This window comes from Rhinatrema bivittatum, chromosome 1 (genome assembly GCF_901001135.1).
Source record: "Rhinatrema bivittatum chromosome 1, aRhiBiv1.1, whole genome shotgun sequence".
Classification (NCBI taxonomy): domain Eukaryota; kingdom Metazoa; phylum Chordata; class Amphibia; order Gymnophiona; family Rhinatrematidae; genus Rhinatrema; species Rhinatrema bivittatum.
Window position 1 is genome coordinate 331113389 of NC_042615.1, and position 16023 is coordinate 331129411.

General features: G+C 41.2%; 1 protein-coding gene across 1 annotated transcript in view; it reads right to left on the reverse strand.

Annotated features, from left to right (window-relative positions):
* Nucleotides 1-16023, reverse strand: part of LOC115089699 (probable E3 ubiquitin-protein ligase HERC6) — a 192808-nt gene that overhangs the window by 84955 nt on the left and 91830 nt on the right. The window contains exons 9-12 of the mRNA XM_029597905.1: nucleotides 13824-13951; nucleotides 6763-6822; nucleotides 4109-4208; nucleotides 2506-2695 (exon numbers count right to left, since the gene is read on the reverse strand). Coding sequence (XP_029453765.1) covers nucleotides 2506-2695; nucleotides 4109-4208; nucleotides 6763-6822; nucleotides 13824-13951 — 478 coding nt within the window. The remainder of the gene's footprint in view (nucleotides 1-2505; nucleotides 2696-4108; nucleotides 4209-6762; nucleotides 6823-13823; nucleotides 13952-16023) is intronic.

Consider the following 16023-nt stretch of genomic DNA (forward strand, 5'->3'; position numbering starts at 1 on the left):
GGGAAAAACAGTGGGCTTAGCCAAGGACGGGTAAGATTTCTTCACCTAAGGCCAGCTTAGGATGTAAGGGACAACCTAAGACAGGCACTCATGGCCCCGCCCATATGTGAAGGGTTTCTAGGCGTAATCCTTCAAGAGGGGGATGTATGTACTGTAGTATTATGCACTGACTTTCTGAGGCACCTCTTTCTGCTGTAGTCCTGAATACTAGTTTTTAGACAAAGAAAGCAGAGGACCCTGACTACGTGCTGGAATGCAATGAGCCGACACCCCAGACCCATTAGCTGATTGGACTAATACATACTCAAATCAAATGTACCACACTTAACTAAAAACAACACTCTGAATATGCTCTGATTGGTCAGTATGAAGGGTATATAATGCTATATACACTGCTGGACGAGCTGAGTAGCTAGGTATTAACACGATTGTTATAACCTGTTACTCTGAGGAACAAAATAGTTTGTTCCTCCCCCTCCCTTTTAGTCTTTGTCTTTCCCTAATAAAGTATGGTTTCAGGTTACACACTGCCGTCTTTTCTCTTGAATCAACAGGGGTATATGTTCTAAAGGCACACATGTGCACACTTTTGTTGGCCTGTGCACAGGTACATGACCATTTTATAATATATGTGTATATATTACATGTGCATATTACAAAATAGCCTAACTGTGCATGCAATTTTAAATGGATGTGTGCCTATGTGCACAAATGCCACTTCTACCATCTAAGTGGGAGGATTTTAAAAGATGCGTATGCAGACACCATTATCAGTTTTCCCAGTTGGCTCAGGTAAGGGACAGGACTTCCAAACCCCCTATTTTAATAGACTCACTTCTCCCCTGCTAGCACTGAATCTTAAAACCCCACTGATCTACCTATTTATCTTTAATTTAGAACTTATACTTCATCCATAGTGGAAGTAAAGTTATGCGGTAGAGGACCCAGGCACACCTGTGTGCACATATATTTATGTGCTAATTTGAAGGTGAAATCCAGGTATGCCCATGCCCCACCCTTTTTTTTTTACCTTTTCATTTGTGCGCACAGCAGGGGATATCTGCGCACTCGGGCGGCTTTTAAAATCCATTCGTTGCACACCAGGCCAACATATTCATACATCCCCTAATTGATGCATGTGTCAGGCTTTTAAAATTCACCTTTAAACTTGTTTAACATGAATGTCATATAGTGCTCTATATAATTTAGTTTAGTATATTAAATTTGATCGTATCCCTTTTCAAACAGTATATCAGCAATTTTCAGCACAGGAGGTAAAACTTTGCTAATGCAGATGTGCTACAACTAATGATGCCTTAAATTTGAGTGAGGCTGGGTATGCAAAATATGTAAATAGCAAGGTGCTGAGCTATTTAGACATTAGCGTGTCATTTATTAAGGTGTATTAAATTTACTGCACCTGATTTTTCAAAGTATATTTAGCGCAACATTGGTATGTATTGTTAACTGTGTTCTATCAGCCTATCACATCAGCATGCTACCAGTTAAGAATGGGCGAGAGGCCAAGTCCTGCATCTTCATGTCAAGAGAAGCCTCTTCCCCCCTCCCAACCTCATCAAGGCTTTGAATCCTCCCCAACCCAATAGGCTTAAATCTCCCCAACTCCTAGCAGGTTCTGATCCTCTTCACCAATGGCAGGCTCCAATCTCCCCTTATCCAAAGATGACATGGATTCCCCTGGACCCCCATGACTCTCAAGCTTCCCAGCGGGGGGGAGACACCTGTTTACCCAAATCCTTCCAGCTAAACCATCTTCTTCAAAATGTCTTGCTGCTTCACACTTTCAACTGCCCAAACTATGCAGGACTGCCATTTTAAAGATGGCTGAACTAACAGAATATAGGCAAGGTGCTCCTTTCTTCTTGCTGGCATGGAGAAATGGTGACTGCAGGTCCAAGTGGTGGAGGGGATCAGAGATGGTCATTATTAACTGATGTGGGGGAGAGGGAAATCATAGCCTGCTGATGAGGGCTCCAGGTCTTGATGGGATGGTGGTGGTGGAAGCATTATAGGAGGAGCCATAAGAGGAGGATCATGCCAGGGAGAAGAGATTCAAGGGCAGGGAAGCCCCATTTACACAGCCTCCTTTTCTTTCTGATGCCAGGTTACTGGAAAGACCAAAGTATTTGGGCTCCCTGTGCTAACCAGCCCAAATTCTCAGGACTGGTTAACAAAGGCATATGGGGTGATGCAGAACACAGCTGTGCTAAAATGCACCTTCTTCCTGCTCTTCCATCAGTTGCCCATTTTAGTATGCCCACATTCTGCATTTCATTACCTTCATAATCCCACGTAAAATTGGGGATTTACCACATATGATACATGTGGGAAGTTACCTGTGGTAATCTTCCAAAAATAATGCAAGTCAATATATAGGTCCAAGCCAATTTAGCATTGGAGGCTTTCTTTGGTCTCAAACTGTGGGTTTCCCTTTGGCGTTACAGGCACAAAATAAAATAAAATGGGACAGAGTCTTATTCTTACCCAGAATGATGAATGAAGGTCGGCTCAGTTTATTAACAGCATCTGCAAATGAAGTTACTAAAGCCACACATTTCTCTGTCTCGTGCATCACAGAGCACTGTGGGAGCAGGAGGAAGACAGACAAAGCCTCACGGTAAGAGGCAACTGATGGAAGAGCAGGAAGAAGGTGCTCTTTTAAGCAGTAACTTATCTGTAACCAAGACAAATGGGAAAAGCACAAATACTCAGAACTACATGATTTGTGTGATAAAACAGTAAAAACCTACTAATACTTGGATGTAGAAATATACATGCAATTAACCAATAAAATCCTATGAATTACAAGAGAATTATGACTAACACAAAACAAGAAATGTTTTTCTTCCCCCCCCCCCCATTATAGATTAAGGGGCTAATATTAATAATAATATCCAGTTATGTAAGTTATTCGTACAAGACTTATCCGATTAACTTACACAGGGTATTCATCAGCACAGCAATGCTGCTGAATATATCTGAATAAGTATTAAAGTTAGCTGGATAAGCTTATCCAGCTACCTTCAAACCTGCTATAGGCCTCGTCTAACTTATCTGGTTAACTTAACTTCACTTCACTGGCTCCCTATTACTGCACGTATTGCTTACAAATCAATGACCATAATCCACAAAATCCTAAACAATGATCATCAAGGTCTTAACACCCTAAACATAATCCCTCAAATTCCTCCAAGAAACCTACATTCTAATAACTCAGGTTACCTAAACATTCCCCCTATCAAAGATGAGCATCTGGCAACCACAAGAGAAAGAGCCTTTTCAATTGCCTCACCTAAACTTTGGAACATCCTACCCAAATTCCTGAGAATCCAACATGACCTAAAAATATTCAAAAAGGACCTAAAAACACTAATGTTCCGCAAATTCTACACTGACCCTCAGATGTCTGGATCAGTCCCAACTCTCAACTGAACTCTCAGTTATAAACCTCTTAATACATTCTCTTCACCCTGAACTGCATACCCTCCTCATCCAACCTAATAATGCTCTCTGGATTTGATATGTTTATTTCTGATATTGTTCAAATTGTTTTTTACTGTTACACAACTGCTAAGAAAAATGTATATTTTTGTAAACCGTTATTATGGCTCTACCGAATGACTGTATATAAAACTCAACAAATAAATAAATAAATAAGGCTCAATATTGGTACTTATCTGACTAAGTTAACCGGATAGGTAGTGCCACCCAGTTATGCACAGTGCCTGCTAAATAGTATAGCTGGATATTCAGCAGGAGCCATTTATCCAGCTAAGTAGCTACCCTCTAATCTTACAATAAATATGGGCTTTGGTAAGGGAGCTCAGAACGCTACACTGACATACTTCTTGTTTTGCAATGCCTATGAAAACTCTTCCTATGCTGCCCATTTATGTCCTTAGCATACACATTGCTTTATGTTGCATCATAAAGCAATGCATATGAGAAAAGCTTCCCTAGCAGCATTTTTGTAGGACATACAAGCTCAGCCTGATTAACATCTGACTGAAATCTCAACACATTGTCACCAACTCTCTTGATGGTAAAGATCATACATCCATAGGAAAAAAAAATTTACAATGATTACCATAACAGCAATCCAGTCCTCTTTGGTCAATTCAACAAATGTTTCTCTTGCAGCTTTTAGGTCAACATCAATGGAGCTAGCTCCAAGAGGAGAAGCATAACTGTGGGAGCAAATGTTTTCAACAGTCAGCATAACCTGTAGTATGGAAGATCTTTGCATTTTAATAATCTTTCCCATCAGCACTATTTTTGGCCTGAAGGATTCCTCCTCCTCCTCTATACTTCTGGCTCAACTAGAACCAGGCCTGGGATCTGGCAGCATGAACCTGCATTCACAACTACCCAAGGATTTGTCCCCCTATTTTAAAAACACTTCCCCACCCCCTAAAATATACCTAATCTGGTTATTGCGGTGACTATTCTGGACGGGGGGGGGGGGGGGGGGGGGATGCACCAGGGCTCCTTCCAAAACCCTACAAAATTATGAGCTCTGAATAGAGCCACTAGGTATTAACCTTAAGCAATGACCACACCTCTTTCTGGGGGCTGTGAACACTGCCTTTGCAGCATCCCTTGCTCCAGGAGACCTGGGAAGAAGACGACCCATCTCAGTGCACAGCACAGCCACCTCAGCAACTGGGCTAGACCCACTGTATATTTTTAATGCAATTATAATGTATTAACTGGCCAATTGGATAATTAAAATGATGGCTTTCCAAATCTCTCTTTCTATGTAACATTGATTCGCACAAAGGAACAAATGGACCATTTCTCTATACAAAGAAAGGGAGTTAAGTTTACAAACTATTTTTTGCTTATCTTTTCAGGAACTATTTACACTGAGCACTCTAGAAATGCCTTCTGTGCCTTGTGATTTGTCATGCTGTATAATATTTCAACTGTGCATCTGCAGAAACTCACATAGAACAATACACCATGACATGACAGCAGATAAAGATCATACGGCCTCTCCAGTCTGCTCATCCAAACGTCCAGCTCAGTTTTACAACACCTTCCTCTCCTTCTTGGATCCTTATCCCATGCTTTCTTGAATTTGATACTATCTTATCTTAATCACCTCAACCAGGAGACTGTTTCATGTTTCCACCATATATGTAACTTTCCTGGCAATGGAATTTTGTGTTTATTTAATTTTAAACACATTTTTAGTCTAAACAGACAGCTACCATAGAATCGATAGAAGCATTTTTAGCTGGTTGACTCATTTGCATAAAGTATACAGCATACATAGTATAGCTTAAAGTTTCTGATCCTTATTAATCACAATTCAGAACACAAAAATGTTCTGATTTGTTTAAAATAAATGCTTCTGATATTAAATCCAATGACAGACTGGGGGCGGAGGCTAATGGGGCAATCGCCAAGGACCAAGCCTAGAGAGATGTTGATTCTAGGTCAGATCAAGGATAAAGGCACCATCTAGGGCCCAAGGCACCTTTAACCTGTTTAATTATACCGCAATAAATAAAGTGTGTTTTGCTGCTGTTCAGCACCATGATCTAGGCAGCTTCTGTGATAAGTGGCCAGATCAAAATGAACAGTATTTTTCAAATTTTCAAAATGTGTTAAAAGCAAGGCAGATATGAACTAAGGTGTTTAAAGGTAAAGGAGATGATTTAAATGATGTTTCAGCTAAAATATAGTAAAAATGTGGTTCCAGACTGATTTTTACCAGATGCAGTGCCAGAATGGATTGCTGTAATGCAGGTCTAAATGCATGAAGCATTTTGGACACCCTGCTGAGTTTTTGTAAATCTGTAAATGCACCTATTAATTCAGGCACGCTTCACATTTGAAGCTGAAAATATGAAGTTTCTTTTTAAGAAATGTCAAATGCTCTGCAGTGTCTGGGCAGCAGAGTTGGGAAAACCAAGAAATACTGGGACATTTATTAATGATTCAAATATGAAGGTATTCTGATTTAGTCTGTTTGGTTCCAATTTATTACAATTAGTGTGTTACATTATAAAAATGTGATTATGTAAAACAAGTGGCTAATGAATATGCCAAATCTGCTGATTTTGGCTTTTCTGGTTAACAAAGCTGCCAAACAAATTCATCTCAGAGTGGAACAAGCTGATACCGATTCTGGCAATAGAAATATATGAGAGAAAAATCTGAAAATCAAACCTGAATCTGGACCATGTCAAAAGAAGTTTATTTACCTTTCAGGAAGTTGATATTCAAAGGGCTTGTCTGGGTAATTATATGTTCAAGCAAGGAATTGTTTTCTCCCAACTAACTGAAGGCTTAACAAGTCAATCAACTTTTTAGGCATTATTAACTTTTTTTTTTTTTTTTTTTTTTTTAAACAATAGCAATGAATCAATTGGGTGTACAAACCTTTGCACATGCTATATTCATGTTGCTATTTTCAGTTTGTTAAATTCAGCAAATCAATAATTTTGTGTTAAAAATTGTTTAACTTTGTACCATGTAGAGGTTATGTCAGCTTCTGTTCACTTAGATTCAACAAACATACAATTTGACCAAACTTTTGCATGATATTGTGTGTAATAATTTTACTATTCTGGCTGAATAAAAGCTGGTTTTCAGACCATTTTAACTAAACTTATAAGTATTTATTCCTTTATTCAGGAAATGCAGACCAACTTGATTTGAATACCCGACTCTCTGAGAACCACCTCTACCATCAAATTTTTGGATTGTCATTTAGTCACTGATTTGATTTACCTTTGTCGTATGAAACTTCCAGTAAGACAAGCAGCAGAAGAAAATATTTCAGCAATTTCCCTACAAAATAAATATTAAATATCAGAAAAATAAGCAACTTACAGGCTTGTGACATTCAACAGCTGCACGTTTAGACAATTATAAACAAAACTAGAAATATTTTTCTAATTGGTCTCTAATTGCTAAGAAATCTGGCAAGATCGTGGGTCAACAACTCATTTCACCAAACGGCAACAAAGAGCCTTCCATAGCCCAGCAACCCCCTGCTAGTGACTAAAGGGCCCACAGTAGCTTAATGACTCTTCCTCCCCCACACCCCAGGCATTCTGCCCAGGGAAGTCACTGGACAAAACAGCACTAAGAGCCAATAGTTATTTTCTGCACTCCCCTTCCCTTCTGGGCTCACAGACTCACAAACAGACTCAAAAGGGCAATAAGGCATCCTTCCTGACTTGGTGCTCAAAGTGGTTGCCCTTCTTGTCCCAGGCCTGCTCCTGTAGCCCCAGTAGGTCCCTCCCCTACGACCAGAGAAAGGGCTGCCTTCCATGAGGTCCCCCCTCCCACACCTCTTCCTCCAAATGACATTATGGACTGGCGATCCTTGGATTACATCTGAGACTGGATGCCATGAGTTTCCCCCTCCCAGACCTCCCTGTAATCTAAAGGACATGATGAAGGCAAGTAGCACAGCAGAGGTTTAAAAGAGGTTTAGACAAGTTTCTGGAGGAAAAGTCCATAATACATATATATTTTTATGTTATATATATTTTTTATATTTTTTCTGTTTGTGTAGTGCTAACCTTATCTGTATATTTTTCTAGATTATTGATATTGCTGCATTAAATTGCTGTGTATTTGTTTAAGCAAACAAAAAAAAAATATATATATATATACATACACAAAAAGAGATTGGCTAAACAGCTTTGGGCAGCTGAGTCAGTGCATTGCAGGGGGCAGTCGAGTCCTCAGTCTGCTTTGAACTTGAAGGAGACAGCTATAGGAACAAATTCTTGGGGACAGCTAAGGAAAAAGCTTAAATTAGCTAGCCAAATCTGGGGGGGAGGGTCTGTTCAAAATCAATAGGTAAAAGTGTCCAGTGAACAGCCCTGGCCAAGTGTTAACTGTTTAACTCCCTCCCACCCTGCCCCTCTACCCGCCCACCCCTAGGTTAGTTTTTCTGATACAGTCTGCCTAAATACATAATTGGCAAAAAGATAAATTTGAAATTTGATATTTCCTTAGGTGTTAGCCATCAAATTTACCAAATTGAGGACTATCCAATGTAACTATTGTGGAGCCTTTATTCTGAGGGAAATCATCTGGAAAGTTAGGGTTTGCCCCATTTGTTCAGAACTCTCTTCCTTGAAAAAGGAGCTGGCTAAAGTTAAAGCTGAATTAGCTGTAATAAAGAAAGTTTCAGCCACTTTAATTATTCAAGAATTAATTCCCCATTACCACAGAAAAACCAAAAGTCAAGGATAAAGGGGTTTACAGTGGGCTCAGGTAGGACAAGACCTGTGAACCACAGACACATGGTCTTGACAGCTGTGCAGCCCACAAGTCTACCCTCCCACTCACACAGGGCATTAAGGAACTCAAAAAACAACAGGATTACAGTGGGCTCTGGTAGAATTAGACCTGTAATGCGGAGACACATGCTGTATCAAATGACAAGTACAAAATGCCTTCTTTGTATTAGATAATGAGGAAGCACTTGTGAAAGAAATTGAAGTGTTATCTGAAAACAAAAAAGAAACCCAATGTATACAGAAATTCCATAATACAATCAGTAACCAAAGGAAAAAGCTCATTGTGCTGGGTGACTGTCAGAGGCACTAATCTGGGAACTTTTAGCGAGAGAAACACTACAGTAAAAAGCCTCCCAGGATCATTGGCCAGCAGCCATATTAATAACTTCAGTGTATGGCTCAAATTCTGGTGTAAGGAACAAAGGTTTGGAATTACTGGGGCCTGGGGCCATGTACGGAACAGTAAAAAGCTCTTTGTCAAAGATGGCTTACATCTGCCTGTGGCAGGAAAAAGGATCCTAAGAGAAATTCAAATTCTATGTCATAAGCATTTAAACTAGATGCCAGAGGTGGCAGAAAGAAATTAGAATGTCACACAATATCCAAGCATCTGAGCTGCAAGGAAGATGGGGCAAAGAAGCAGCACAATGGGCCAACCTAAAAAAAGATGATCGGGCATCCGTTTTTATTGGAGTGGTTTACAGGCCTCCAAACAAAAAGGAAGAGCTGGACAGAGATCTGGTTGAAGACATCCAAAAGATGGGAAAGAAGGGAGAAGTAGTGATTGTTGGAGATTTTAATCTGCCGGATGTAGACTGGAGAATCCCTTCTGCGGAATCTAACAGTAGTAGAGAGATAGTGGATGCCCTGCAAGGGGCTCTGTTCAAACAAATGGTAATGGAACCTATGAGGGAGGGAGCTAAAAGAGATTTAGTGCTCACTAATGGAGATAATGTCTCTAATGTCTGGGTGGGTGCCCACCTCAGCACCAGTGATCAAAGGGTATGGTTTCATATCACAAATAGAATATGGAGAAGAAGCTCAAAGACCAGAGTTTTGCAGTTCAAAAACACAAACTTTGATGAAATGGGGAAGTACCTGGAGGAAGAACTAAAAGGCTGGGAGAACGAGAGAGATGTGGAACAACAATGGACCAAACTAAAAAGAACAATTACCAAGGCAACTAATCTATATGTTAGAAAAGTAAAGAAAAGCAAGAGAAAAATGAAATCTATCTGGTTCTCAAAGGAGGTGGCTGACAAAATAAAAGCTAAAAGAAAAGCGTTCAAGAAATATAAAGAATCCCAAAGGGAGGAGCACAAAGAAGAATATCTGGTAGAACTGAGGGAGACGAAGAAAGTAATCAAGACTGCAAAAAGTCAAGTGGAAGAAAAGATTGCCAAAGAGGTAAAAGCGAGGTGACAAAACATTTTTCAGATAATTCAGAGAAAGGAGAAAAGTTCAAAGTGGTATAGTGAAATTGAAAGGTGAAAAGGATCAATGTATGGATAGAGACGAAGAAATGGCAGAAATATTAAATACTTCAGTTCGGTGTTCACTAAAGAGGACCCTGGAGAAGGACCGTCGCTACTAAACAAGGAACTGGAGGGGAGTGGAGTAGATGTAACTCCGTTTACAGAAGAGAATGTATGGGAAGAGCTAGGAAAACTATAAGTGGACAAAGCCATGGAGCCTGATGAGGTGCATCCCAGGATACTGAGGGAGCTCAGAAATGTGCTGGTGGCTCCGCTGTGTGATCTGTTCAATAGATCCCTGGAAATGGGAGTGGTGCCGAGTGATTGGAGAAGAGCGGTGGTGGTCCCGCTTCATAAGAGTGGGAGCAGAGAGGAGGTTGGAAACTACAGGCAGGTTAGCCTCACCTCGGTGGTGGGAAAAGTAATGGAGTCGCTGCTGAAAGAAAGAATAGTGAACTATCTACAGTCAGAAGAATTGCTGTACCAGAGGCAGCATGGATTCACCAGAGGAAGGTCCTGTCAGACAAATCTGACTGACTTTTTTTGATTGGGTAACTAGGGAATTAAATCGAGGAAGAGTGCTCGATGTCATCTACTTGGATTTCAGCAAAGCTTTTGATACGGTCCCGCACAGGAGGCTTGTGAATAAAATGAGAAGCTTAGGAGTGAGTGCCAAGGTGGTGGCCTGGATTGCAAACTGGTTGATGGACAGAAGACAATGCGTTTTGGTAAATGGAACTTACTCTGAAGAGAGAGCGGTGTTAAGCGGAGTGCCGCAAGGATAGGTGTTGGGACTGGTCCTGTTCAATATCTTTATGGGCGACACTGCGGAAGGGATAGAATGTAAGGTTTGTCTTTTTGCGGACGATACTAAGATCTGCAACAGAGTGGACACGCCAGAAGGAGTGGAGAGAATGAGATGGGATTTAAAGAAGCTGAAAGACTGGTCGAATATATGGCAGCTGAGATTAAATTCCAAGAAGTGCAGAGTCATGCATATGGGGTGTGGAAATCCAAAAGAACTGTATTTGATGGGGGGGTGAAGGGCTGATGTGCATGGAGCAGGAGAGAGACCTTGGAGTGATAGTGTCTAATGATCAAAAGTCGGCGAAACAATGTGACAAGGCGATAGCTAAAGCCAGAAGAATGCTGGGCTGCATAGCGAGAGGAATATCTAGTAAGAGAAAGGAAGTGATGATCCCCTTGTACAGGGCCTTGATGAGGCCTCACCTGGAGTATTGTGTTCAGTTCTGGAAACCGTATCTCCAAAGAGACAGAGACAGGATGGAGGCGGTCGGGAGAAGGGAGACCAAAAAGGTGGATGGTCTTCATAAAATGACTTATGAGGAGAGATTGAAGAACCTAAATATGTATACCCTGGAGGAGAGGAGAAGCAGGGGTGATATGATATAGACTTTCAGATACTTGAAAGATTTTAATGATCCATGGTCAACAACAAACCTTTTACATTGGAAAAAAAAATCAGTAGAACTAGGGGTCACGATTTGAAACTCCAGGGAGGAAGACTCAGAACCAAAGTCAGGAAGTATTTCTTCATGGAGAGGATAGTGGATGCTTGGAATGCCCTTCCGGAGGAAGTGGTGAATACTAAAACTGTGAAGGATTTCAAAGGGGCATGGGATAAACACTGTGGATCCATAAAGGCTAGAGGATGGGAATGAAGAGAAGAACCATGGGGGTGGCTTACTGAAATGGAGGCTACTACCTGTGATTACTACCTTTACTCAATAAGCCTTCGCACGGTTAATGCAACTCCAACATTGCTCTCTGCTTCAACTGCAAGGGGGGAATGTGGAAAAGAGGATTTGCATTCAGATAACAACCACCAAGGACTGAACGTCACAATCTGGGTAAACAAATAAGCGTGGGGGTAGCTTGTTTATTATGGCGGTTACTACCTTAAACCAATTAAGCCTGATATATCATTTTGATTGCATATAAAGCGTTGTTCTCTGCTTCAACAGCAGAGGGAAATATGGAGAAGAGGATTGACATTAAGACAACATCCAACAAGGCATTGATCTGTGCAGTCTAGATAAACAAGCATTGGGGTAACTTGCTTGATGCAGCGGTTACTACCCTTAACCATTAAGCCTTATGCTCACCTTTGATGCAACTCCAACATTACTCTCTGCATCAATGGCAGGGGATGGCAGGAAATTTGTATCAAATAGCTACCAACAAGAGCCCTGAACTTGCTGGTTGGTGAAATAGATAAGTATGGGAAAATAAATGTGGAAGCTTGCTGGGCAGATTGGTCTTTTTCTGCCGTCATTTCTATGTTTCATTATTAGCCAGGTAGACTAAAAATAGCTATTGCTATCCCTGGAAGGAGCAAGAAGAATTAGATCTACTTTATGGGATCTGCCTCTGGATTGGCCACTGTCAGAGAGAGGATGCTGGACTCGATAGATCTTGGTCTGACCCAGCATGGCACGTCTTATGTTCTCCTCCCACCACCTCCCCCACCCTCTATCTCCACTCACTCCTGCCCTGTTCCTCCATTGATAAAAATGGCCCCAATTAACATTAGGCTTTTCTTTGCCCCATCCACGTGATAGGATCAGATCAACTGGTAGCAACAAAACCATTTTTAATGCAGTATTTACTGAAGGTTTCACACCCTTTATTTAATATCATGTTAAATTATCGCAGCACACATTTTGCCGGTTCACTATAATTTTGTGGTATAAATATCTGGCACAAACATGTTTAAATGTACTTTAGTAAATATGCTCCAATATACTCTTATAGTGGTAAATTCTCTTCTTTGTCTCCCTCCTTTCTGATCTCTCTGCAAACACATCATCCTACTCTCCCCCATCGTTTCTACATTACAATTCTTTTCAGCTCTGAAAACAAATACTATTATTCTATAATCCATAATTTACTTGTATATTCAGGTAATTACATCTGTAACTCATATTGCTTAAGGTCAAAAATACTCTGGCCTGGCCTTGTACCGGTAGTCTGTTGGTATGAGGCTGGTGCTCTGCCTTTAAGCCACTGGGTGGTGTTGGTAAGTTTAAAGTTGAGCAAGTCAGGAGGGTTTGCATAGAGTCTGAGGGAAAGACCTGCAACTCCGCCCCTGAGGAACTGGACTGATCCTCATGGTTTACAAAAGGAATCTCTGGGGAGACCACATTCTTCCGAGCAATTCAAGGGCTGTTGAGCTGAGCAGGAGTCTCCGGTGGGAGATTCATGCAGTTCTGTTATTTGCAGTAAGATGTATGTGTGCTTGTTAAAATGAAAGAATGGAGTACCCAGAGATTCTGACCCTGAATTGGATCTGTTTTGAGTACCGTAAATTGAACCCTTGGAACGGAAAGCCTATTGTGCAAAGCTCTTTGAGGTAAACTGAACCTGTACTTGCAAGCCAGAACATTACTGTTATGCTGCCTTTTTGAATAAAGCCAAGCTTGAAACCCTAAAAGATTGAGGCTTGCCTGAAACTTCAGCTCTGACCCAAAGTGAGCATTGTTGATGTAAGCTAGTTACAAGGAGAATAATTTTAAAAAGCATTTCTGCAGGTAAAACCATGTTTTACCTGCAGAAATGGAATTTTTTTTTTTTTTAACACTGCCTGCCCAATATGTGGGTAAACCTATGCACATATGTCCAATTCGCATGTAAATTTACCCAGACTGAGCAGAGACGTCCCCAGGGGCAGAGGTGGCGAGGGGGTGGCACTTCTGTGCATAAGTTTGGATTTTAAATAATTAGGCGCATACATTTTCCGGAAAAACCTCTCCCCATTTCTGCGGGTGTAATTGTGTGCAGGTAGATTTGGTGGGATGATTTTGAAAAAAGGCTCATGTGAGTAAATTCTCTTTGAAACTTGGTACAACTTCTGCTGGCTTAGCTTATGCACGATGTCACAAAATTACCCCCCAATGCATCAAGTCAGTCCAAACGCACTGCATCACCTACAGCTTGTTTGTTGACCTTTCTTTCTGTTTTAAAAATACTCAGTTTTGCTTGCTTATCAAATAATTTCTCAAGAATGCTGTGGGAATTCTAGACAATAGAATACAACCTTTTAGCTTCCTGACGCTCCTCACTTCCACATTTTGCGGCCAGCCATCTTCTTACGGCGGCCTTGTCTATGCTACTGATCTTCTGCAAGTTCTGTGCTGCACAGTTTACATCAGCAAAAGCAGCCACCTGTAATATAAACAAAACCAATGCACAACTCAAACTCATTGGTATTTGGGTGATAAACCTACTTCACAATACAAGGATTATAGACTTTAAAGCCTATGTGATACAAAATGAACAGGAAAGATTATCTGGTTAATATTCAGGGATCTCATTTTAAACATAGCAAACTTTTTTTTATCTGTACATCATGAGAAAGGTACACTTTCGGAAATTATTTTAACAAATGAATAGCACAGGGGTTTGATACTGCAATTTATTGTATAATGAATAAAAACGTAAATATCCTTTAATTATGTTAATGTATCTGAGCAGCAATGGGACAATTTAGGGGGACTTCGCTTTGCACAAACATCCAAAAATCACAATATGAATGGGGTAAGACCTTCATTTTTTACCTCTTGTTCCTCCTTCCCTCCCACCACCTTTCCCCAAGAATAAGACCACCACACTAAATAGGATTCATATGATATTCAATGGACAGATTAAGGCCGCAGCATAAGGCAATTACATCAAGCAATTGAACAATATAATTGAACACAAATACAACAGAACTAATACAAATGCATCCTGCCTTGACATATCATTGTATCCTGAAATACACTCCTGAGGTGACTAACGCCCAATCCCCTAAGCCAACAAGCCATTGGCAGCCTAATACAACCGAATGTAGAAGCCTAAAGCAATGATGGGAGTCACTGGCAGGCTGACCATAGAAGTCACCCGACCTTGGTTGAGGGCTGCTCATGCCATGCCCCTTTACTTTTCCCCTGGCCGCCATCAAAGTGCCCAGGCTCTAGATCTATGTGTAGTGGGCCACTGGCCCTGAGACTTCCTTGCCTCCATGTCCAACCCCACAGGCTGTTGCCCATTAGCTAGAATAAAAATGCATGGGAGGTTTTGGGGACCCTGTTATCTTGCTGGTCACCATGCCTAAATGCTGTGACTACCCCATTGCTAACTCCCTTAACCAATCCCATAACAGGCACGGGAGAGTAGGGTGGGATGCTGATCAGCAGGCCGAGCAGATCAAAAAGGAGGACTTCAGCCCCATGGCCGCATATTTGAATCACCCTCCTCGGCCAATCCTGAACATCCCAGCTCCTCCCTCCCCCTTCCCTCCTGATCTCCGCCCCGCCTCTCCTTATGTTAACCCCTTTCTTAATATCTGCCCTGTTACCTTTTCTCTCAGGCCTCCCCTATGGTTCCATTACAGGGTCTCAATATCAAATTCATCTCTGGTACCTGATACCAACTAGTATGCATAAAATATTCCCTTCCTCCTTACCCGAGTACTGGGGGTGGGGGTAGTGGATGCCCAGGATACAACGCACAAACCTTAAACAGCATTGAGGGAGGATAATTTTCAGATGGAGAGTTTATGCTACTAAATCACTATTTACCTTTGAAACTGCCCTTTAAATTTTAGCCTTTAGCTGACACCCACTAAATAGTGCATGAATCCGAGCATACCATGCTATTTACAAAAAGCCCACTAAAAGGACTACTATCAGTAACGGACAATTTTCTTGGCTAAAGTTAGCCAGCTAACTTGTCAGGGATACTCAACAGGACAAGTCTCCATACTGAATATACTTGGCTAAAGTTATCTGGGCATACATTACCTGGATAACTTTCAAACTTAACTGGATAGGTTTGAATATTTCTGGCTACGTTAACTGGCAGAAGGCAAAAATTAAAAAAAAAGAATCGTTGCAGGTTACAAGGCCCAATTCTCTACTTTCCCACCCCACTAAATTATTCAAACAGATGTACGGCAGAGCGCCCAAACCCCTTCCTTCCCCCAAGCCCACTAACAGATTTTTAAGCAGGCCTATTGTCCAATGAGCTTCTCTCCTCACCCGAATTCTGAAAATATGTCTGTCATCCGACCCCTTCCTAATCCAAACTCTCCCCCCTGCCCTCCCACCCCATCCAAAACGGAGAGTGTGGTACAGTCATACCACTCCCAGTGGAATTCAGTATTGCTTTGACAGCAAAGCTGGTACAGTAAGCTACCGGCGTTGTCAGCAGAGAACTTTCCTACAGCAAAATGTTATGGTGATGACTGAAAAGTT